The sequence below is a fragment of the Anolis carolinensis genome, chromosome 5, assembly GCF_035594765.1.
Source record: "Anolis carolinensis isolate JA03-04 chromosome 5, rAnoCar3.1.pri, whole genome shotgun sequence".
NCBI classification, from domain to species: Eukaryota; Metazoa; Chordata; class Lepidosauria; order Squamata; family Dactyloidae; genus Anolis; species Anolis carolinensis.
Window position 1 is genome coordinate 16,847,948 of NC_085845.1, and position 23,867 is coordinate 16,871,814.

The 23,867-nt window shown below is 40.9% G+C and overlaps 1 protein-coding gene across 5 annotated transcripts in view; it reads right to left on the reverse strand.

Annotated features, from left to right (window-relative positions):
- The window catches only part of wdfy3 (WD repeat and FYVE domain containing 3), a 156,980-nt gene that overhangs the window by 109,369 nt on the left and 23,744 nt on the right, over positions 1–23,867 (reverse strand). For 4 of the 5 annotated variants that reach the window (XM_062981749.1, XM_062981746.1, XM_062981748.1 and 1 more), the window contains exons 2-3: positions 9,327–9,426; positions 2,366–2,576 (exon numbers count right to left, since the gene is read on the reverse strand). In XM_062981749.1, coding sequence (XP_062837819.1) covers positions 2,366–2,545 — 180 coding nt within the window. In that variant the 5' untranslated portion in view covers positions 2,546–2,576; positions 9,327–9,426. The remainder of the gene's footprint in view (positions 1–2,365; positions 2,577–9,326; positions 9,427–23,867) is intronic. The other variant, XM_062981745.1, reaches the window with a different exon arrangement.

A 23,867-nucleotide genomic window follows, 5' to 3' on the forward strand; every position in this document is an offset into this window, starting at 1 on the left:
TCCAAGCTGCGTTCAGGAAAGGAAGAAGCAGTAGACATAATATGGCAAATATGTGATCTCAAATACATGTTAGAGAATAACAGAAGTACAAAAAAAACAGATTGGGGTGAGCCAAATAGTTCAGATAGCCAAAATCAAACCAGAAGAACAAAAGAATCAAGCCAGGAACAAGTGAAAGCCAAGGTCGCAATCCAGGGTCAGAAATGATGGTAGTCAGAAAAGCAACAGTCAGGTTTCAAGCTAGGACAGGCATACTGCTTGGAGCTACTGACCGTGACACAAATACTTTGTTATGATCTATAATGCACAGACTTTTTTTCTTTGAAATTCTTTGTTGAATACCAGTATCCAACACTGGGTTGCTGTTAGTTTTCCGGGCTGTATGGCCACGTTCCAGAAGCATTCAAAGGTGGGAATAAGGAAACCCCTCACATTTGGTGGCAGTTGATAAGATCAGTGGAAGCATTCACATTAGGTAGCATATGGTATACAGACAAATTACAAACATGCAACTTACCAACAACTCATATTTTAAAATGAGGGTGAGACAACAGAAAGTAAGAGAAATCTACCCCTTGGAAGGGAAATTCACTCCTGAAAGAGTTATCATGAGGAAGATGTGTCTCCACTGAACCTTTAGTACCAATCCTTGTTTCCACAACAAGCCAAATTTTTCAAAATCCAATTATCACAGGGACAGGAAATTATGTGAAATCTTCTGAACAGGGACACAAACACTGTGGCTGGAGTTACACTTTAAAAAGTACCTGTTCCAACATACATACAAATCCAACTTAAGAACAAACCTACAGAACCTATCTATATATATAAATGAGTGATGGCATCACAGTGACCAACAAAACAACAAAACTACAGGCCCCCCAATCTCGAAATTTGACAACACAACCCATCATCCATGCCTCTAGGTTGATACAACAAAAAGAAAAGAAAAATAAAGTCCTAATTAGAGGGAAAGGAATAATTGTTTTTATTCAATTGCTGCCAGTTTGAGGGCTAATCTCTGCCCACTTGGCCTCCTAGCAACCAACTCAGCCCAAGGGACAGGCAGACTTAGGCCTCACTTAGGCCTCTTCCACAGATTATCTAATTTGAACTGGATTATATGGCAGTGTAGACTCAAGGCCCTTCCACACAGCTATATAACCCATTTATAATCTTATATTATCTGCTTTGAACTGGATTATCTTGACTCCACACTGCCATATAATCCACTTACCAATAACCAAATAAAAATAAATAAATGTCATGTATAATACAAGTACGTATGTTATGTACACAGAGAGAGCAAGACAAAACTGATGCCAACACTGCAGAAAGCTATAGCAAAGACTTTCAGCTGCATTTAACCACAGAGGAATGTTACAAAGCAGCTAACTTGTTCAGAGACAATAAGAACTGGTGGTGAATTCTAAAGCCACTCCAGGGAAATAATCACCACATTCTGTTTTTTCAGAGTCCAAGCCATCATAGATTTCATCACATTGAGCCTTAGCTCCATCCCAGAATTTCCTTCAAATCCCCCAGTTTTAATAGTCAAACTGCATCCATTACCCCTTTATTATTAATCTTATTTGGTATCTATAATTCTCTCATATGTTTTAAAGTCTTCATTAAAATAGCTAAAGAAGGATATTGGAAAGGCCCAATCAGTATATAATCAGATGCAGTTTAATATCCTACACATGAGTACTTAGTAAGGCATTCTTACATTCCCATGACAGAAATAAGAGAATAAGCTATTCTTGTTTCTACTAAAAAAAAATCACACATGTAATATGAGCATGTAGCTCTTCAATATACATACCCATATTAGATAAACATAATTATGTATCACTTCTGTATAATTATGTTTGGCCTGAAAGTTACTTTTGGAGTACTTCCATCAATAACAAACTAGGAAATATTCACTGAATGTAATACAAACAGCTCTCATAAAACATGACCGTGGAGGTAGGCAACATCAGCACTTTTAATCTTGTACCCATTACTCTGGCCCGGCCCAGTTTTATTGTGTTTTAGCGTATTGTTTATTGCTTGTTGTTTATACTGTTTTAATTGTTTTTAATTTGCCTTTTGTTTTGTATTGTTATATTGTGTGTTGAGGCCTTGGCCTTTGTAAGCCGCATCGAGTCCTTCGGGAGATGCTAGCGGGGTACAAATAAAGTTTAATAATAATAAAAAAATAATAATAATATGCACTTCATTATCTTTATCTGTAAAGAAGCAAAAATTAACATCCGAATATCTCTCCTTAGATGCACTCACTCTGCACCCTCATCTTTTTTTTAAAAGCAGCAATAATTGGAGCCAATAAAGAGAACCAAAACCAGAATGCTGTGCTTACCCTATTAAAAACAGGTAGCATCATGTACAGTTTCTCTTCCTGTTCTTTCTGGGTCATATGCCGAGGAGGATGACACAGTTCTGTGAAGAGTCGACGCAAGTGCATCAGTCCTAGAGCATTATCTTGAGGACTACATTCCTCCTGCCGAGGTCGACCCATTATCCTTTTTACCATATTCATCTTTGCTGGTTTCTGAAAGATCCCTTTGATCCTGTTCAGGAAGAAACAAAACAAAGTTGAAACAATGTGTACACATATACACATATACAGCAAGGAGGAGTCAGCTCATTTACTTTTTTAATATGAAGGCATCCATTAAATGGTGACATGTTGATGTTGTTGTTATGCATCTTGAAGCTGTGTTCAACTTGAGACAACCTTAAGGTGAACCTTTCATGGAATTTTCTTGGCAAGATTTAATCAGAGGAACCTTTACACTGCTTTTCTTTGAGGTTGAGAGAATGTGACTCACATGTGGTCTCCCAGTGGGCTTCCATGGTTGAGTAGATACTTGAACAGAGTCCTAGTCCAACACTCAAACTACTGCACACTAGCTGCTTTCACACAATGCAAAGCTATTCAAACAGAAAATAGCATAGTCTTGAAGCATATGTGCAATTTTCCAGTTGGACAAATTAAAAAAAAGATTACCAGCAGATGTGGGTTATAAGTTTGAAACAAATGAATATGAAAAATGCTGCACAGCACAAGCACATTCCTCTTTTCTCAGCTAGCACTTCACTACATCAAGAGTTCAAATCATTAATCCCAGCTCTTGAAGCAGAAACAGAAGAAAAAACAGAGATGCAAAGTTGGTCAAGCTTCTGAATAAGACAAGAATCTGGGGACAGACTCAAAAACCATACTAGGAGAAAAAAAAATACAAGAAATATGAAATTTTATTTGTTCTTTCCCCCTAGTTTTTAAATCAATCATGCCAGAATGTAGAACAAAGGGACTCTAAATTCAGATCAAGATAGTTAAATGGGAGACTGACAGAAAATGAAAACGTAACCTTTCCCAACATCTACTCACACTGGAAGGCTTCCAGTTACCAAACCTAGTTGCTTTTAAAAAGACAAAAAAATGTCATCACAGATTTCCTGTCTCTTCTAGTTTAACATGCCTCATTTATTTCATTTATACACAGGAAAGACATAAAACTAAAAATGATCATCCTATTTTCAAAAACAAAAACATTATGGGAAGGGAGTGAGAAAACAAAATATAAATTTTGCAAAACTGGTTCATTATGAAGAATGTATAACCAAAATGATGAGCTCCTGACTGGAAACACAATGCTTAAATGGGTTTGAATTCAAATGACTAAAGTCACATCAAAGGCTCTTAACTGAAATTATATTGAAGAATACCGAACCACATTACCTTGATAAGCAACAGAATGCTTACTCACCCTATATACAAGAATAGAGCCACACAAGGCAGAAACCATCAATTACAAATCAAGACTGAACACAAAGATTATGCAAATGGAATCTATTTATAGTTAACTAACCTAGCAGTTAAAAACTGACTTGAAATACTAGGGTACAGTTCATGACAATTATTGCCAGAAACTGTGGACCTTGTCTACTACTAGAAACAAAAATCTTTGAGGTTTCTTGGGAAAGGTAGGTACCAATGTGACAACTGATGCAGATCAGTTGAAGAAACATGGTGCATTATCAAAATTTAATTAAAAGAAATCTAATATGTGTTGGAAATGTGGGGAAAAAATAGGGACATTCTTTCACCAATGGTGGGCATGTGAGAAAATAAAAGAATAGTGGAAGATTGTACACCAAATTGACACAGGAAATCATAGGGATTAAATTCAAATTAGAACAGAAATGTACTTAAGTTTTACAAACCCAAAATTTTTTTAAAAATGAAGACAAACTATTTTTCTACATAAGCACAGCGGCCAGATTAACAATAGCAAAAGTCTGGAAAGGGAAAAGACTGCCAACTCCCGACGAATGGATAATCAGAATACTGGACATAGTACAAATGGACAATAAATACACAAAAAATAAGAGAAGGGAAAAACAAAACAGACTGGACAAACGTTACAAAAATTCTAATAAATAGAAGAATGGACTTTACGATAGACCTGTCTATCATATGAAATAGACTAAACGAAAAGAGACAAAAAAACCCCCAAAAAACAGATAGTTTACTAAAGGGAAGACTCCGAAGCCAAGATGGGAAGTCAAATCACATCGTTGTGTTGTTGTTTTTTTGCTCTTTTTTGTTCTTTTTATTTTACTTCCATTTACCTTCTTTCTCTTTCGTCACTTCCTTCTTTCCTATCATCTACATGCTGTTCCACCACTTTCGATGTATTATACTCACTTTAAAATAAAAAACATTACAATGAAAAAAGAAACATGGTGCATTTTGCAAACTAAACATCCTATTTTCAGCTATCACAGTTTCATGTGATATACTCAGAATCCAGGTTATCATTGCTCCATTTCTTACGTTGAAAAAGAAACAAAGATGATCAGAAATCTTGAAGATGCACCATGTATCATGACTGGATTTCAGCACTGTATTTGACAGGTTGTTGCGTCTAAATGATTGGTATTAGCGGTGGTTTGGATTTCAGATGTATTTATTTTATTTTATTTAGGTTTCATATGCACCATATGCACATAACCTGAGCAATTATTTTTAATTATTTTGTACATGAAAGAGAACTTGTGGACACTGAACTCCCAAATGGAGAATTCTGGATTTTGGAGGATTTTAGGGAAATTTTTGGATAAAATATTTCTAGGATACATTAAACACCGATGTATAATAAGGAACTAAACAACAATTTAATATACATTAATCATGAATCACTATGCTATTGTAATTTAGGGGTAAATAATAACTATAGTTTTCAAAACATTCATTAACAACAAAATGGGTGGGCTGCCACTATGCAACACACACTCTATTTAGTTCACAATAGCAATTATAGGAATGCACATTGGGGTTGTCGTTTCCAAAGGGTGTTATTTAAATAAGCAACTAGGGTAATTATCTAACATTTATCAGGAAACTTTTCCCTGCTCTTTGAGCTGGAATGCTTTTAACATAGTTTAAAATTACCTTTAGTTTGATAACAGCACTGATGGGTGAAAACATTTATCTCCATTACTGTTACAAGAATTTCAGAATTGCCCTTCAAAAAAATTAAGACTGTAAACTATTTAGATTCAGAATATAGCACAGCTCTTTGTTAGAAACAAACTCAAATTTCAGATACACCTATTGCCATTTCCAGAGAAACAACTGCAGTTGTGCTCTGATTTCATCCGAATATTCAAGAATCAGTCTCTAAAGATTAAACAGTTCTGTAGGTACAAATGGCATTAAAATAAATTACTACAATTTAATTGAATAATTTTAATGGGCAAAGTTTTTCATTAAGAGTCACCAGAAAAAAAGAATCAAAATCTCCCACAGATATAATTTAAATTATTTTATTGTTTTAATCTCATTATATTCCTTTTACTTGTGGATCTAACTTGGCACACAGAACCCCCTTGAACTCCTGAACATACTGGAGGGGTTTGAGGGGAACCGACCTTCATTTCTGGGAGTTGTAGTTCACCTACAACCATAGACACTGTGACTCCCACTGACAATAGACCAGGACCAAACTTGACACACAGATCCACCATGACCAACTGAACCTACTGGAGGAGTTTGAGAGAAACTGACCTTCATTTCCGGGAGTTGTAGTGCACCTACATTTAGAGATACTGGTTTTTTTAATCGTGTCAGAAGCGAATTGAAAATATACTGCAAGTCGCTTCTGGTGTGAGAGAATTGGCCGTCTACAAAGACATTGTCCACAGGACACCTGGATGTGTTTCCATCCTATGGGAGGCTTTTCTCATGTCCCTGCAAGGGAAACTGGGTCTGATAGATGGGAGTTCACCCCATCTTATGGATTCAAACCATCTTCAGGTCAGCAGTTCAGCCGGCACCACCACGGCTCTCAAGAGAGACTGTGACTCCCACCAACAACAGACTGGGACCAAACTTGGCACACATAACCCCCATGACCAACTTAACCTACTGGAGGGAATTGAGGCGGGCTCACCCACCATGGTGGGAGTTGTAGTTCACCCCACAGCCAGAAAGCACACTGAACCCCACTGATGATGAATCCAGAGCAAACTTATCCAATATGACAAACTTTAATCACTGATGGAGTGTCAGGGGGTTAAACTGGCATTGTGTGAGTTGTAGTTCACCCACAACCTTATACATTTTGTACAATTAAAAAATTGACTCTTTAAAATAACCCGAGCAATGCCAGGTACCCAAGCTACTGTTTTAATAAATATTTTTAAAAGTATTAAACCAAAATACAAAGCAAAAAGCACAAAACACAAAAACACAAAGCATGGTGTTTGCTTACATATAATTTCAAGTAATATTTATTATTTTATTTATATCACGCTCTTCTCACTCTGAAGGGGACTCAGGGTGGCTTACAACAAGGGCACATTTCGATGCCCTGAACACATATCAACATAAACAACATATAGTTTAAAATAACATCATTTCACAGTATATGCTGAATACTTCTCAGAAATACGCTTACTAGCTCATCAAAGTCTCTCTTATTTCAATTTATTATTTTTATAATTTAATTGAACAAACCAAAAAAAGAATCAGGGTCATATTAGGCATCTAAATGAATGTGCACACTGGATAATATTTATAGGGAAAAAACTCTGTTAGAATACTATTTTCCAATAGAGAAATAGAGCAATAATTAGAATACTAAATAAAGACATACATTCTATTTTTAAAAAAACAAAAACAAAAAGAAATTCTAGGTTGAGCCACTTCATGAGACATTTTATCTGAGATATGTTTTCTTAAGAATTCAAACAATTTTGTAGCAAGATCAAAACATTTTTCTAGAACTCAAAATGAAAAATGATTTTTGTCATCAGACCTTTGATTAAACCATAGTTTGCAACCTTTCTATTAACCTTTTAATCATTCCCTTTTAAATATACTCTGTTTTTTTAAAAAGAACATCAAAATCTAACAGAAATGTAATCTAAATGGACAGACAAGGATTCCATTATCCATTTGTGAACATTGACATCAACAGTAACAACGAACAAGTCTATCCAATATTACTATATGAAGAGGATTCCTACAAATTAGTACACCGGCAAGTCTGTTGCATACCGCAAGTCTTCTGGCCATTTAGTACAATGCCAAGTTTTTAACTTTGTTTGTGGTTTTTATTACGCATTATAACTGTATTTTCAATTTGCTTCTGACACGATAAATAAATACGTACGCTGGCACCACCACCAAGATGGCTACTACAGTAAATATCTGAGCCATGTTTCTCCAGCAGTTTCTCCCACAAGGATTATATTCACAGAGAAATTACGCAATTTATATGTGGTCCCAGACAAAACATGCATTCATAATAGGCATATTCTATTATTAAAAACAGAGGAATATCAACTGTATTAAAAACTACTAGTACTATAGAAATGCTACAGTCTTTACAGATGTTTGATTCTAACAATGTAGGATCACATTCAGATTACTACATCAACACGTACAGCTGCACTGGCATATTTTCTAATGACAGAACAACTAAAGTATATGTGAACACTAACAAATAATTTCTTTATGTGTAAAATGTTCAGATAAAATAAATTTGGCAAACATAAATTTATCAAATTTTATTTCAACCATTGATTAACATAGCCTCTGTATAAATAACATGCGAAAACAAAACAAATCAAAATCCAACACCAAGTTGTATTAAAGGATCTCAGTGTTCTAATTTCAATCTTTCATTCAGACAAGAGAGAAACTGGACAACAGAATAATTTCCATTCTAATGAAACAATCATTTACATCAAAGTGCAGAATCATCAGAAAGAAATACTTGTAATATGAATTTTAATGTGTTAATGACTTCTTCACCATCATTAAAACAAACAATATAAAATTCACAATGCCAATGTCTCTCTATATAATAAGCTTGCCAGTCTGCTATAGTTTTGTTTTACAGTTTCACACACTATCTGACCAAAAAATAAACAATCATTCTATGCCAAAGGGCAAGAAAATGCCTACCTGGCATTTTTCAAGTTCCCTGCAGGCATCTTGAAATTTAAAACCCCTCTTTAAGAAAACAGAAGCAGCTTTCGATGTCTTCTAGCTACAACTGCCAGACCAATGTTGTTCTTGTTTGTTTGTTTTTTTAAACATTCTTCAGGCTATCGGGGCAAAATATAGAGCTTTGCACTGGAAGCTTCAGGAGACTGCTGTACCAGTATGCAAGCTAGCTTCACAACAGAGGCACAGGGCTGCTGCTGAGCTATTCATCATTACTGCCAGACTCATTTATCATATGACTAGAAATAAGGGATGAACCCTTTTTACTTTAGCAAAAGAGCCAGCTTGTGTCAACTAACACATGCTGATTAATGTACAAACAGGAAAAAACAAGTATTGGGATATAAAATCCATTCAACTTCTTATGAAACAAAAAGCAATTTAAACAAAAGATCCAACTGATTCATATCTAATGTATCATTTTAACGCATACTTGCTTTCTTATCAAAGGAAGATATTGCTACAGCTTTATGTTTAAGTGCACAAAAGCTACTACTCTCCAGGGGGAAAAATACTACTTGGCTATATGCTTGCAGAGAAGGGACAAAGAGCTAGATATCCATGCTAATAGACAGAATAGGTGGTTTGCTCCCACTAACAGCTTGCTTTGTTTCTATGCTGGACATGGAAGAGGGATAGAGTGAACAGATGTTGTATCTCATGTCTGTTCTGCTTCAAAATTCCACTTTCCACTGCAATATCACATCATATTTAATATAGATTGAGTGTAAGTGTGGTGATAACATTAAAACGTTTTATTTGAGTTCCTTACTTAATGATATCTCATGTCACTGACCTTTATATTATTACTTGAATTGCAGTTGTCAGCTTCATGAGAATGATGCCCATTCCCTTTCCAAGGGTTTCTTCATCCAAAATTTTCCTCTGATTAGGTACTGCCAAAATATGGATAGAGAGCTATTAATAACCACAGAACTTTGCTGTCTGGACAAATCAGCAATGAAAGAACAATATCCAGGAAGGGGGGTGGGTAGGCAGGTTACACAAAGAGTAACACAAATTACATGTGACAAAGGAATGTCAACAAACAAGTTCTAGCAAACTGAAAGAGGCTACATTCCCTGATTTTTCCTGGTAGAAACACAGACTACTAGGGATCTGTGTGTGTAATTCATCTAATTAAAATGCACTCTTAGATCTGAAGAAAGATTAGAGTTGCCTTAACAGTAATGACAGGAGTGACCTAGTAGGTTCCCACTTTCAGAAAGGAGTGAGAACCAGCCAACTAACAGAAAGACAGAAAAATTATTTACACAAGATACAGCATTATCCTCCAGTGCTCTGCTGCCATACAATTGAGTAAAATTACTCTTGTCCATATAAATTTTCCTCTGAATGACTCCTCTTAACTCTATCCATTCAGCACTATTTCCCAATTCAAATATCCAGCATTCTGTCAAAATCTCTGCATAAACTTGCTTTTCATTCAAAAGTTAGGAGTTACATCACAAAAACCCAGAGACACATGCAATTGGCCCAAAGACTATATTTGACTCAGTGGTACCTAAAACCTGCAAGATATGAAGCTCCTGAAAGAGTTATCAAGTGGGAAAGGTGTCTCCACTGAAGCTTTATCACCAATCCTTGTTCCTACAACAAGCCAAATTTGTTCAAAATCCAATTATCACAGGAACAGAAAGTGAGAAGAAATCTTCTGAATAGGGAAACAGACAGCAAAACAAACACACAGGGGTGTTAACCCTTCCCTGTGCTATCCAAAGAGACAGACAGATAGATAGATAGATAGAGGTATGGCTGAAGTAAGACTTTAAAATGTACCTGTTCCAACAAATTCAACTTAGAAACAAACCTACAGAACATCTTGTTCGTAACAGACTGATTGTATTTTAAATGCTTTTAAGGCTGTTTTTAACTATTAGCTTTTAATAGTACAACTATTCAATTAATTGTTAACATCTGTAATATAACATATTAGCCAACTTCTCTTTTAAAGCTGTTTTGGATCTCTTGATGGAAGAAAGGTAAATGAATTGGTTAACTAAAAAATCAGCAATACAATAGAGTGCATTTAGAGAGGAAAGTTGATTTAAATCTTAGCCCGAAAAATAAGAGGAACACTTCTTACACTAGTTCAAAACAAGAAACTGTTCTTTCTGCAAATGGCTATGACTATAGCTAATGAGGGATTCCAAACATCTAATGAAGAAATTTCCCAGCACTGTCTTTAAATGAAAGTAATGCCCATGAATCCTATCAGTTAGATCCACAGGATTAATTTGCAAACAGTGAGTCAACATGTGGGTAAATCACAGATTCCAAGGATGTATTCTGGCACTAACAGTGGGATTCAGGCCAATAGCTACTGCAGCTGCTAAAAACTGTATTCAAGAAATCTGTCTGCGAGGTCACTGCGTCTGGATAACTGAAAACTTGAGCTGGTAAGTATGCTATAGAAAAAGGCAAGCCATGAACCATAAGTATGGCTGTGCAAAGGACTCAGAAGCCATTGTCTCTTACTTCATTTATTGGAACTCCTCCTGTTCAAGGATTCTCAGGCCTGGCTTATAAATTTCTGGGCACCCTTCACAGACCCTTGCATAGAACAGAGACATACTACCCTGTTTCCTCGAAAATAAGACAGTGTCTTATATTTATTTTGGCTCCCAAAGATGCACTATGTTTTATTTTCAGAGGATGTCTTATTTTTCCATGAAGAAGAATTCACATTTATTGTTGAACCAAAAATGAACATTTATTATATACTGTACAGTAGCTGTCATCACAAACCAGCATGATCAGGCAAACTAAATCCTATCAAGAATTTCTTGTTACCACCACTATTTCCATGTACAACAATCTATGGTACGTACATTTCCCGATCCTGCATGCTCTGGTGTTCTGTTCCATGGGCATGCTTCCAAACACTTTGCTAGGTCTTACTTTCGGGGGAGGCCTTATATTTAGCAATTCAGCAAAACCTCTACTAGGTCTTCTTCTCAGGGGATGTCTTATTTTCGGGGAAATAGGGTAGCAGAAAGGATTTCCAGGTGGTTATTTCCTTTTCTTTTCCCCTCCTTAGTCCCTAACCATTTGCAAAGCATTCTTAGACCTCACCCACTTCTTGTCTTCTCCAGTAGTCTCTTCCATATAAAATTGTCTTCTCCCATCACTTTCTGTCTCATTTTTCATTTCTTCTTTCACTTACTTCCTCTTTTAATTAACCTTACTGTCATGGAACCCAGTTACAGGGCTTTGGTAATTCAGCCCTGCAACTGGGAGTCATAACATAAACAAGCACCTGGCAGAAGAAGATAGAATACGCCTGGGAACTGGGAACCGAAAGTGTAAACAATTATAATTGGTTTAGTGTGTGAAAATGGTGGTAATGTGATATTGGAGGTGGGGCTTGATGATGATATTTACGTGTGGTGTTACGTAGCATCAAAAGTTATAAAAATAGTTGTATGTAAACATTAAGTCATTCTTGACTTTTCCAAAGTCATGTATTCTTCAATAAAGATTGTGTTTGAGAGCAGCTATCTTTGATCTGCGTTCAGACTGATCCTTTGAAGTGAGCAGGACAATTAAGTCAAGAATCCAGTTCTCACCCTCCTGCAATTTTGCAGTGAAGTGAAAATGAGCAGGGAAGGAGATCAAAGCCATGACGGAGCAAAGGGGCCTCCGCTGGGAGCTCGGCCGTTGGCAGGAGAGACATTGCAAGCCATAGCTTCCTCTACGGGGTACCCCAAGCCGGACGGCGTGACTCAGAGGATTCCCAGAGGGGGAAGAGGCGCTCCGGCGGCGGCAGAAACCAGTTGGGGATCTGGAGGAAGCATGCCGGAGACCGTGGCCCTGCGGCTATCCATCCTGGAAACTCATTTATCCAGGCTGTCGGATACCGTGGGGAGAATAGTGCCAATATTGGAAGAGAATCTCCAAAAAGAGCACACCGAGAGAGAGCCAAGCAGAGGAGATGATTGGAGCCAGAGGGGACAGCGAGCTTCAACGCAGAGTCCCGCGGTGGCAAGGGACGAGGAATATTGGCAAGAGCTTGAGTTCCGGGACAGAATGGCGCGCGAAGTGGAGCGCCAGCAAACTCTGGGAAGTCTGAGGCCGCCAACCCCAACAGAACTCCCAACCCTCCGAATGGGAATCGGAGTAGAAAGACCACTGGGGCCAGGGATCGGGTCCAGTGGATTAGCAGATGAATGCGGAGAGCAGCAGGAGATCCAGGAAGAGGAGGAGGATGTGCCGTACGACGAGGAAAGGCGAGATGCGGGGGCTACAACGAGGCCAATATGCGGATGGGGTGAAGGGCCGACAGCGGCGGCAGGATTTCGGGAGCCGCGCAGAATGACCACCGGAGTGGGGCGCGGCGTGTTCCAAGGGGCCATCCAAGGAAACCCGATGCAACCCTTCCCCATGCCTCCCAGACAGCACCAACGGGCCGCTGAATGGATGCCAAGAAGGGAAGATCTCAAGCTAGAATACGGAGGGGAATCAGATGAACTGAACTTTTTTCTAATTAGCATCAGAGGATACATGGAAGACAACGCACACACATTTCCCTCCGAAGCAAGCAGGGTTCGAGCCATCGGCAACACACTAAAGCGAGGAGCGGCCAGCTGGTATGTGCAATTACATGCCAGACGCGACCCATGCCTGAGGTCGGTGCCCCGCTTCCTCGCCGCACTGGAAAACCGGTTCAGAGACCGGCTAGAGCAATTGAGGGCTCGAGACCAGCTGAAAGGAATAAAACAGAGGGACAAAACGGTGCCCGAGTACGCAGAGGAATTCCTCCACCTCGCGGAAAGGGTCCCGGAGTGGTCTGAAGTGACCAAAGTGGAATTATTTAAAGAGGGACTACGCCCCGAGATTTTCAGCTGGGCAGCGCACAGAGACGACCCCGAAACGCTACAGGGATGGATTCAACTAGCGGGGCGCGTTGAATCCACCCTGGCCCAAGTAAAGCGCTTCAGGAGCAGCGGCGGCCAGCAAAGATCGGTGGCGAGAGGTCGAGGAGAGACGAGGAAGCAGGAAAGACCCGGAGGGAGGCCGGGGATTCCCTCCAGAGGAGATGACAACAAACCTAAACTGGGATGCTTTGTGTGTGGGAAGACGGGCCATCGAGCGGCAGAATGCTGGGCCCGGAAGGGGGAGCCGCCAAAACCCTCAAAGCCCAAACCTGCAACCGGGAGGCGTGCGGAGGAGGAGGTGCAAGCCCCAGAACCCTCAGAAAAATTGGTGAGTCGGGACAAACGCATGTTAGTAGTGCCAATTTGCCTCTCGGGGCTGGAGAATCGGGCCACCTGCAAGGCATTTGTGGATTGTGGTTGTTCCAGGAATATTATAACTCCGGAATTAGCAGGAGCGTTGAAATGCCAGCAGATGGCGCTTGACTCCCCAATTGCGTTTTCTCAGCTAGACGGCTCAGTTGCAACTGGGGAAGTATCTACCAAGGAAATACGGGAGATCCCATGTAAGATAGGCAAATGGGAAGGAAGAATATCCTTTGTGATAGCCCCTATTGCCACATACCATGTAATATTAGGGATACCTTGGCTTGAGCAAGCAAATCCTGAAGTAGATTGGAGAGGAAAGAGTCTAGCATTTAAAGAACAGCAGACACAATGGGAGATAAGCAAGATTGCAGAAGAGGAGGACGAGGGAGATGAAGAAGGTGAAATAGACCCACAGCTGTTGCCACCTGAATACAGAGACTTTGTGGATGTGTTCAATCAGAAAGAGGCAAGTAAATTACCCCCCAAAAGGAATGTAGAAGTAGAAATTGAAATAACCCCAGGAGCAAACTTACCAAAGCCAAAAGTGTATCCCATGTCTGTGCAGGAAAAGGAGGAATTGAGGAAATACATTGATAAAAACCTGGCGCGAGGCTTCATTAAGCCATCCAATTCCCCTCTCGGGGCCCCAGTGTTATTCAGGAGAAAGAAAGACAACTCCCTAAGATTGTGCATTGATTATCGAAATTTAAATGCAATTACTAAGGACAATAAATACCCTATGCCCTTAGTAAAGGATTTAATCACCGTATTGAAGAAAGGGAGCATATTTACTAAACTTGATTTAATTGAAGCATATCATAAATTACGGATCAAACCGGAGGATACTTGGAAAACTGCATTTTCCTGCGCATTCGGCCATTTTGAATATAAAATTTTGCCTTTCGGTTTAAAAAATGGAGGCGGCTGCTTTATGCAGCTTATAAATGAAATACTACACCCGTTATTGTACAGGGGGGTATTCATATTCCTTGATGATATCTTGATTGTATCTGAAGATAAGGAAAAGCACGTAAAATTGGTCCGGGAAGTGTTGCAGAAACTAAGAGAAGCAAAGCTGTACGCAAAACTGTCCAAATGTGAATTTAATAAAACTCAAATTGACTTTCTGGGGTATCGGATATCTCCAGAAGGGTTAGCTATGGATCCAGCTAAAGTATCAGATGTAAAAGAATGGGGAGTGCCACAAACAAGGAGGCAATTGCAATCGTTTCTGGGTTTTGCAAATTTTTACAGATCCTTCATAAAAGGCTTCGCGCAAATAACTGCACCCCTTACTGAACTTTTAAAAACGAAAGGGAAAGGAGAGACAGCAAAAGTAAAAGCTCCGGGCGCCAAACTAAGTTGGACGCCAGAATGCCAAAAGGCATTTGAAACCCTAAAAGAATGCTTCACAGAGGGACCCATTCTAAAACACCCCGATATCAGGAGCCCGTTCATAATCCATTGCGATGCATCAGACTGTGCGTATGGGGCAGTACTATTGCAAAAGGATCAAAATGGGAACTTAAAACCCTGTGGATATTTGTCCCGGAAGTTCAGCGAAGCTGAAAAATGTTGGCCGATATGGGAAAAAGAGGCACTAGCCATACTAAAAGCCTTAGAATGCTGGCGGCACTTTCTCGAAGGAAGCGGAATCCCATTTGAAATTTGGTCTGACCATAAGAACCTCCAGTATCTAAAGTCTCCTCGGAAATTGTCCCCCAAACAGATTAGATGGGCACAATACTTCAGCAGGTTCGATTTCCAATTAAAGTTTTTTCAAGGGAAGCAGAATGTCTTGGCAGATGCCCTTTCACGCATGCCTCAACACGAAGGAATAACCGCAGCAAAAGAGGGAACAATATTCTCTGATAAACAATGGGGCTTAGCTGTCAGGACCAGAGCACAAACCCAAAAAGAGAACACTGCTATGGTTGAACTCGGCGGGGAAGATAATTGGGGAAACGAATTGAAACAGTCTTATGAAGGAGACCAGTGGATCACATCCAATGCAGAACAGGGGGAGCAAAAGGGAGGATTTTGGTTTGTGAACAAGAAACTGTATATCCCAGCAACATTAAGGATCAAGATTTTGCATCGTTTTCACAACAACCAGAGCGCTGGTCATACAGGAATTACAAAAACAACAAAAGCAATAGCAAAACATTGCTGGTGGCCAGGGATGAGGAAGGACATAAAGAACCATGTGGTTCAATGTGATGATTGTGCCAGAAATAAATCGAGAGGAGGGAAACCAATGGGATTGTTACAAACAGTAGCAGAGCCTACCAGACCTTGGGAATGTGTAGCTATGGACTTTGTGGGGGAACTACCAGTTAGCAAAGGACATCGTTATATTTGGACGGTATTAGACCTGTTTTCTAAACAGGCCCACTTTATAGCACTGCCGAAACTACCATCAGCCGAGAAACTAGCTGAATTGTACATAAACCACATTTACAAACTGCATGGATGTCCCAGTAGAGTAGTCAGTGACAGAGGAGTACAATTCACAGCAAAATTTTGGGAAAAATTCTTAGAAATGCTAGGAGCAGAAAGGAGTTTAAGTTCTGCTTTTCACCCCATGACAAATGGGGCGGTAGAACGTACTCAGCAGACACTTGGGCAGTTCCTTCGAATGTACTCTAACATGAGACAAAATGACTGGTCTCGGTGGTTGGCTTTTGCAGAACTAGCTTTTAATTCGACTATACATTCAGCAACAAACAAAACCCCCTTCGAAGTAGTTTACGGGTATGATATACAGCCTCTGCCCCAGCTGCCAAGATGGGCAGAGAATGAGGGAACAGAAGGGGGGAAATGGAAAACACAAATGATGGAATGCTGGAGTCAAGTGACTGCATCCTTAAAGGAAGCACATAAAAAGTATAAAGTGTTCGCGGATAGGAAGAGGGTGGAAGGTGATAAATTGGAGAAAGGAGATTTAGTGTGGTTAAGTACCCAAAACATCAAACTGGGGCTACCTTCGAAAAAATTGGGCCCTAAATATATTGGACCATTTAGAATACAGGGTGTTATCAACGAAGTGACTTTCCAGTTGGCATTGCCAAAAAGTTTAGGGAAAATACACCCTGTTTTCCATCGTAGCTTACTGAAAAAATATATGGGTACTTTGGACAAAATGGACACATAGAATTATTGTTTTATTTCAGATTTGTGACGAAGAAAGAACCGAAGAGGAGGGCGAAGAAAAGGAGGGCACCATGTCATGGAACCCAGTTACAGGGCTTTGGTAATTCAGCCCTGCAACTGGGAGTCATAACATAAACAAGCACCTGGCAGAAGAAGATAGAATACGCCTGGGAACTGGGAACCGAAAGTGTAAACAATTATAATTGGTTTAGTGTGTGAAAATGGTGGTAATGTGATATTGGAGGTGGGGCTTGATGATGATATTTACGTGTGGTGTTACGTAGCATCAAAAGTTATAAAAATAGTTGTATGTAAACATTAAGTCATTCTTGACTTTTCCAAAGTCATGTATTCTTCAATAAAGATTGTGTTTGAGAGCAGCTATCTTTGATCTGCGTTCAGACTGATCCTTTGAAGTGAGCAGGACACTTACACTCACACACATTTTGTAAAGCAGGATTTAATTTGAGCCAAAAGTCTGTTCTAGCAATTTCTTTCAACGTTGGAGGGTCTGTTCTGGAAAAAAGGAAAGAGTTGTGGCATGCCCCCAAACAAGCAGTCATTCTTTGGTTTGGAGGAAGAATTCCAAAGGAAAGAAAACCTATGAGCACACTTGTTTACAGGGTGGACCTTTACGAACATCTGTAGTTTGTTTCTTGAGTGTGGTTTTACATTATTTTTACATTACTCTAACACCTTGGATAAAAGATTGAATGACCAAATCCAGGAAACATGAAGGATGCAAGAAATAGAGTCGCCCAGGCAAGCTGCCATCGAACGATTTGGGGAAAGCTACATACTCCCCACCTCAGGCATCTCTGTCCCTTCCTTTCCACATCTCTGGTAAAGATGAAAAGCATGTATGGAGACACAAAAAAAAGAAAAAAAGAAGTGATGCTGACATAAAGAAATACAGCGACAGAAAAGTGATATGGGTGTTCCGTCCCACTCTCAAGTCTGCTTGCAACCATCTCTTACAATAACAACAACAACAACAACAACAAAAAACCTTTATTTATACCCTGCTCCATCTCCCGAAGGACTCGGGGCGGCTTACACAGGGACAAGCCCAAAAACAGTATTACATCAATAAAAACAGTAACACAATAAAATCACAATATAATAACACATCTTACAAAAGTTAAAATAACTTAAAACATACAGTAATCTCAATCCGTGGTCAAGTACCATAGGCCATGGGCCATTTTAAGGGGAATGAAAATCTGAAAAATCATTCTTCTGTGACTAGGGATGGGAACGACTAAAGGTAATAAAGTGCATGGAATGGCCTAGGTAAAGCACATGGACAATCCATTATCAGTTATGAGAAGGCACCTGTGAACATCCAAGTTTTCAGATTCTTCCGGAAAGAATCCAGGGTGGGAGCTAATCTAATCTTTGGGAGGGAGTTCCAGAGACTGAACCCTCAACAGGAAAAAAGTCACTGATTTAAACAATCCTGAGCAGATAACACACTATGAGCAGGATACAAAATTCCAATTTCTGTTTTGAAATCTGACACAGGTACATTACAAATTACAAAAACCCAAATTAAATTTTATCACTGTAATTAATGTACTATATGACCTTAGGCTTGTTCTCTGGTTCAGCTTCAGGCCCAAAACAACAATATTGTGATAAGATCAATGAAAGTCTACTGGATTATTAATTAGATTTACTGAAAATGTGAGCTGCTCTAAACACTTAGAAAGATAAAATGTTTTGTGGCATCAACATTAAAATATAGAGAAAGTGTGTACTGAGATTTAATACCACATCCAAAAACAGCAGAGGATGACAGTGCTTTGTAAATTATATGGTTCTGTAGTTCGTCTCTTGCTGTGAAGCTGACAACACTGTCACCACAAAAGCTATCAAAACAAAACAAAAAGCAGCATTAACCTTTTATTTAAAATTAGCAAGCCACAGCAGGGACACATTTTGGACAGGCCCGAAGTAGGGAGTCAGATCATAATTTAGTGTCCACCACCTCCTCAAAAACTAACCAGGAAGAAAACCAATTATCGCCCTTAGAATGGCCCTCCATGAAACATTAAATGACTCCTTTAATTTATCTTTAGAGGAATCCCCTCCCCTGTGAACCCCTCCTAGAATGCCTTCCTCCCTGACAAATAGTGGGAGTTTACTATTTCCCCAAAAAACATACAATGTCCCTGAAGTTGGGGAGTTCTGGGGTTGAGGGGCCCTTACTGAGGTCATGCTGGGAAGGCAAGGATACGGCCAAACTGGGAATCCCTAGATTGACCCTTGACTACTGTGTTTGGGTTACCCTTGAACTTTGGCTTGACCTGTGGAAAGATGACTACATTTTAGACTCTTTCTCCTTGAACATTTATCACTGAACTCTCGGTGTTTGTAGTCTGCTCCTTATTATAAGTCTTTGCCTTATATTCATCTGCGGTGAGCTATCTTTTTGTTTTGAATTGGGCCAAAATGTTTAAGTTAATGCCTCAAGTAAAATAGCTTTGACACAAGCCTGGTGTAGTTTGGCTAACCTCTGCCACATAGTGGCAGAGCCCTGGATCCTGACAGTCTTAAATAGTTAATTTCTCATTCGTCAGGGTTCATGTTCGTATTTTTTGTTTGTAATTGTCTTGATTTTACATGCTGTAGGCCGCTTTGAGTCCCATAATGGGAGAAAAGTGGAATAGAAATAAATAATTATTATTATTAATAATAATATTTACATTATTCTGAGAATAACATGCTTAACATAATAATGTGTACAGCTTCAATTCTGGAATCTGCATACACAGAATATAGATGCAAATATTAATAATCTAACTGTCAAGGACAGAACGCCACAAGATTCAAAGTAACAGAGTTTATTAGATTACAGAACTCAAAAATGCCCGTAAAACACAAGGGCCAGGCAGTTTTTGCCTTTAGGAGCAAAAAGGGGCAAAAGTAAATGTTCAAAAGATAAACCGGATTAAACCGGAGTTTAATCCGGGTAAAAACAAACTGCTTGCGTCAGCCTGGGTATAAACGAAACGAAAGCCAAGGAACAAAAGATACAAAGAATGCAACTAATTGGCAGCAGATTCCTCTCTGCTGCCAACACTGTGCTTAGAGTAACTTGCGTCGCTCCCCCACACACACAGCAGACAGGATCTTCAACACGAGTAAAACAGCCAAGGATTGTAGCAGTTGAGTAGACCAGTTCCGTTCCGTAGATCAAAGCCAGAAGCAGACGTTTGTAGTTTTTCCAAGTCCAAGAAGGGGGGAAGACAAGCCGTGGTCAGTTCAGTCCGAGTTCTCAAAGCAGGAGATGGCGTCCGTCAAGAAGACGACGGAGGGTCAAGCTAATAAGAGTAAGCACAGGTTTGCACAAACAAATGCCCACACAATCCCTCCCGCCGTCTGACCCTGGATTCCAATCAACTTACGTCACAGCACAGGAAAGCACACAAGTCTTCAGGGAAGCGTCCCACACACACACGGATCCCAAGCGTTTGCCCAGATTACCTTGCCCAACGCAATTTGCAATTGCTCCCAAGCCCCATTTTATGCCAGTTACAAATCTTCATCACTGTCAGCTGTCCTCCTTAACCCGGGCGTTTCCTCATCACTTTCCTCGTCAGAGCTGGAACACCTCTGACTACGCCCAACAGCATCTCCAGCTGTGGATCCCGTCCCATCCCTCCAGCTAAACCATGGGTCTAATCCTGAAGGTCCCCATTCATCTTCTGTCCCATCATGGCCAGTGGCACCCACTTCCTCCCTTACCCGAGTCCAATCCATCTCATCCTCCTCTGAGCTAACCAGCCCCTCCTCCATTCTCTCCGTAAACCCTTCGAAAGACTCCTCGTCAGAAGGTGCTGCAAATATGTCTCGCAGTCTTTTTCTCTCTCGCTCCTCGAGAGTATCTGACTCTCGAGGAGTCTTACGCCCACGTCTGTCAGTAACAGAGCCATGAGGCTCAATCATAACACTATCCCCTCTCACAAAGGCCTCCTCCCCCGATGGTGGAGAAGTGGCAGTGATACCCTCTGCTATAGCACCACGACGACTAGAGGTATCAAGTTTCAACAGCGAACGATGAAAGACTGGATGAACCTTTAAACTAGACGGTAAACGCAAACGAAACGCAACAGAAGAAATCTTTTTAACGATAGGAAAGGGACCCAAATACCGAGGCGCAAACTTTCCCCCAGCCTGTTTAATATGTTTGGAAGATAACCACACCAAATCCCCTTCTTCCAACTCCTCCCCTGCCTGCCTGTGGCGGTCAGCCTGAGTCTTTTGCGTTGCCTTAGCTTCCAACAGTAAGCGACGGGCAACATCATGCAATGCAGCCATTTCCGAAGAGCGGTACACAGGGTCCGAAGAGACCACATTGGTCGACGGCGCCACACCTCCCCGTGGGTGAAAACCATAAGTTAGCTCAAATGGCGTATGCTGACTAGACGTGTGCACCGCATTGTTGTAAGCAAATTCCGCCACCGGTAACCACTTTACCCAAGCCGTGGGTTGATCTAAACAAAAACAACGCAGATACTGCTCTAAGAGCCCATTAACCCGTTCCGACTGTCCATCCGTTTGCGGATGGAAAGCTGAAGACACGTTTAACTTAGTCCCCAAACACTCATGGAAGTGTTTCCAAAAGCGTGACACAAATTGCGGAGCCCTATCTGAAATAATCACCTCGGGTGCTCCGTGCAAACGATAGATGTGCTTTGTAAATAGTAAGGCCAACGTAGGGGCCGCCGGAATGGTTGAACAAGGAATAAAATGAGCCAGTTTACTAAATAAATCCACCACCACCCAAATACAAGTATAACCCCCAGACTTAGGCAAATCTGAAATAAAATCCATGGAAATGATTTGCCATGGCCTCTCCGGAACAGGTAAAGACGATAACAACCCTCTAGGGCGCCCAACAGGCGTCTTACTCTGTTGACAAACGGCGCAGCTGTCACAAAAGCGCAGAATGTCTTGCCGCATCTTTGGCCACCAGTAGCTCCTGGTGATAAGCTGTACGGTCTTGAACCTGCCAAAGTGCCCAGCCATGGGTTCGTCATGGTGGGCTCTAATCACCTCCAACCTGAGGGCCCCCACTGGTACGTAAACCTGCCCCCTACGCACCAATACCCCGTCTTGATCCTGGAGATGCGGCAGTATGGTACGGTTACCTGCAGAGAGCAGCATCAGTTGCTCCTGAGTCCACACATCATCCTTCTGAGCCTCAAGGATCTGGTCATGTAACCCAAGCTCATTATCTACAACACATAGAGAGGCAGTAGGCAAGATGGTCTGACATACTACCTGCTCATTGGTCTTAAATTCCGGCTTGCGGGATAAAGCATCGGCCCGCAAGTTTGCCTTCCCCTCCACGAACTGCACCTTGAAGTTAAACCTGGAGAAAAACAAAGCCCAGCGGATTTGACGCTGGTTTAACTTCTTTGCTGTTTGCAAGTGCTCTAAGTTCTTGTGATCAGATCTGACCACGATCTGGTGCCGTGCCCCTTCAAGCCAGTGCCGCCACACCTCAAACGCCACCTTAATCGCCAACAACTCCTTCTCCCATATGGTATAGTTCTGCTCGAAGGGTGTTAGTTGCCGCGAGTAAAATCCACAGGGACGCAAGGTCCCTGAGGAATCCTTCTGAGACAATACAGCCCCCAACGCGTAGCTAGAAGCGTCCGCTTCTACCACGAACGGTCTGTCAACATCAGGATGGGTTAGTATGTTGTCCGATTGAAAACTAGACTTTAGTTGTAGAAACGCCTCGTGAGCTTCCCGCCCCCACACAAATGGCTGTTTCTTGCGCAGAAGCTGCGTCAAAGGTACCGTGAGCTTTGCGAAATTCGGAATAAACTCCCGGTAGTAATTAGCGAAACCCAAGAACCTTTGTACATCCTTCTTAGTCTTCAGCTCCTGCCATGAGTTGACGGCGTCAACCTTATGTGGGTCCATTTTAAGTTCCCTACCTGACACTACATGACCTAGGAACTCCACTTCAGGCACATGAAAGACGCACTTGGAAGCCTTGGCGAAAAGCCCATTAGCCCGCAGTCGGTGCAGAACCTGCTTGACATGTTGACGATGTTCTTTCTCGTCCTTAGAAAAAATCAAGATATCATCCAAATAAATCACTAAAAATTGGTCAATTAGGTCCCTGAACACATCGTTCATGAACCTCTGGAATACCGCAGGAGCATTACAAAGCCCAAAAGGCATGACTCGGAACTCGTGGCATCCGAAACACGTGTTAAATGCCGTCTTCCATTCATCCCCTTCCCGTATACGGATTAAGTTATAGGCCCCCCGCAGGTCAAGCTTGGTAAAGACCTTAGCCCCTTGCACCCTTGATAACAGTTCCGAGATTAAAGGGAGCGGGTACCTATCCCGAATGGTGTATTTGTTTAGGATCCGATAGTCACAGACCAGCCTAAGTTCCCCAGTCTTTTTGGCTACAAAGAATACTGGTGCCGCAGTTGGAGAACTAGATGGGCGAATAAACCCCTTGGCTAAATTTTCATCTAGAAACTCCCGCAAAGCTTGCCTTTCCGGTACAGTCAAGGCATACAGCCTCCCTGCTGGCAGTTTCGCACCTTCTGCCAACTTGATGGCGCAATCATATGGCCTGTGCGGTGGTAATTTGTCCGCTTCTCTTTTACAAAATACATCCGAGAACTCCCCATACTCAGCAGGCACTCCCTCCATATCAGAATGAGTAACATTTAGAGTGCAACAGTCCTGCCTCTTTAAGATCACTTTACGTGTTGCCCAATCTACTTGTGGGTTTACTACAGCTAGCCAATCCATCCCCAGGATCACATCATATCTAGGCAAGCTCGTAATATCCCACACAAACGTTCCCGTTACTCCCTGCACCTCCCACGTTACTGCTGAGGTTTCATGGTTAACCACCCCAGTCTCCAGCAGTCTCCCAT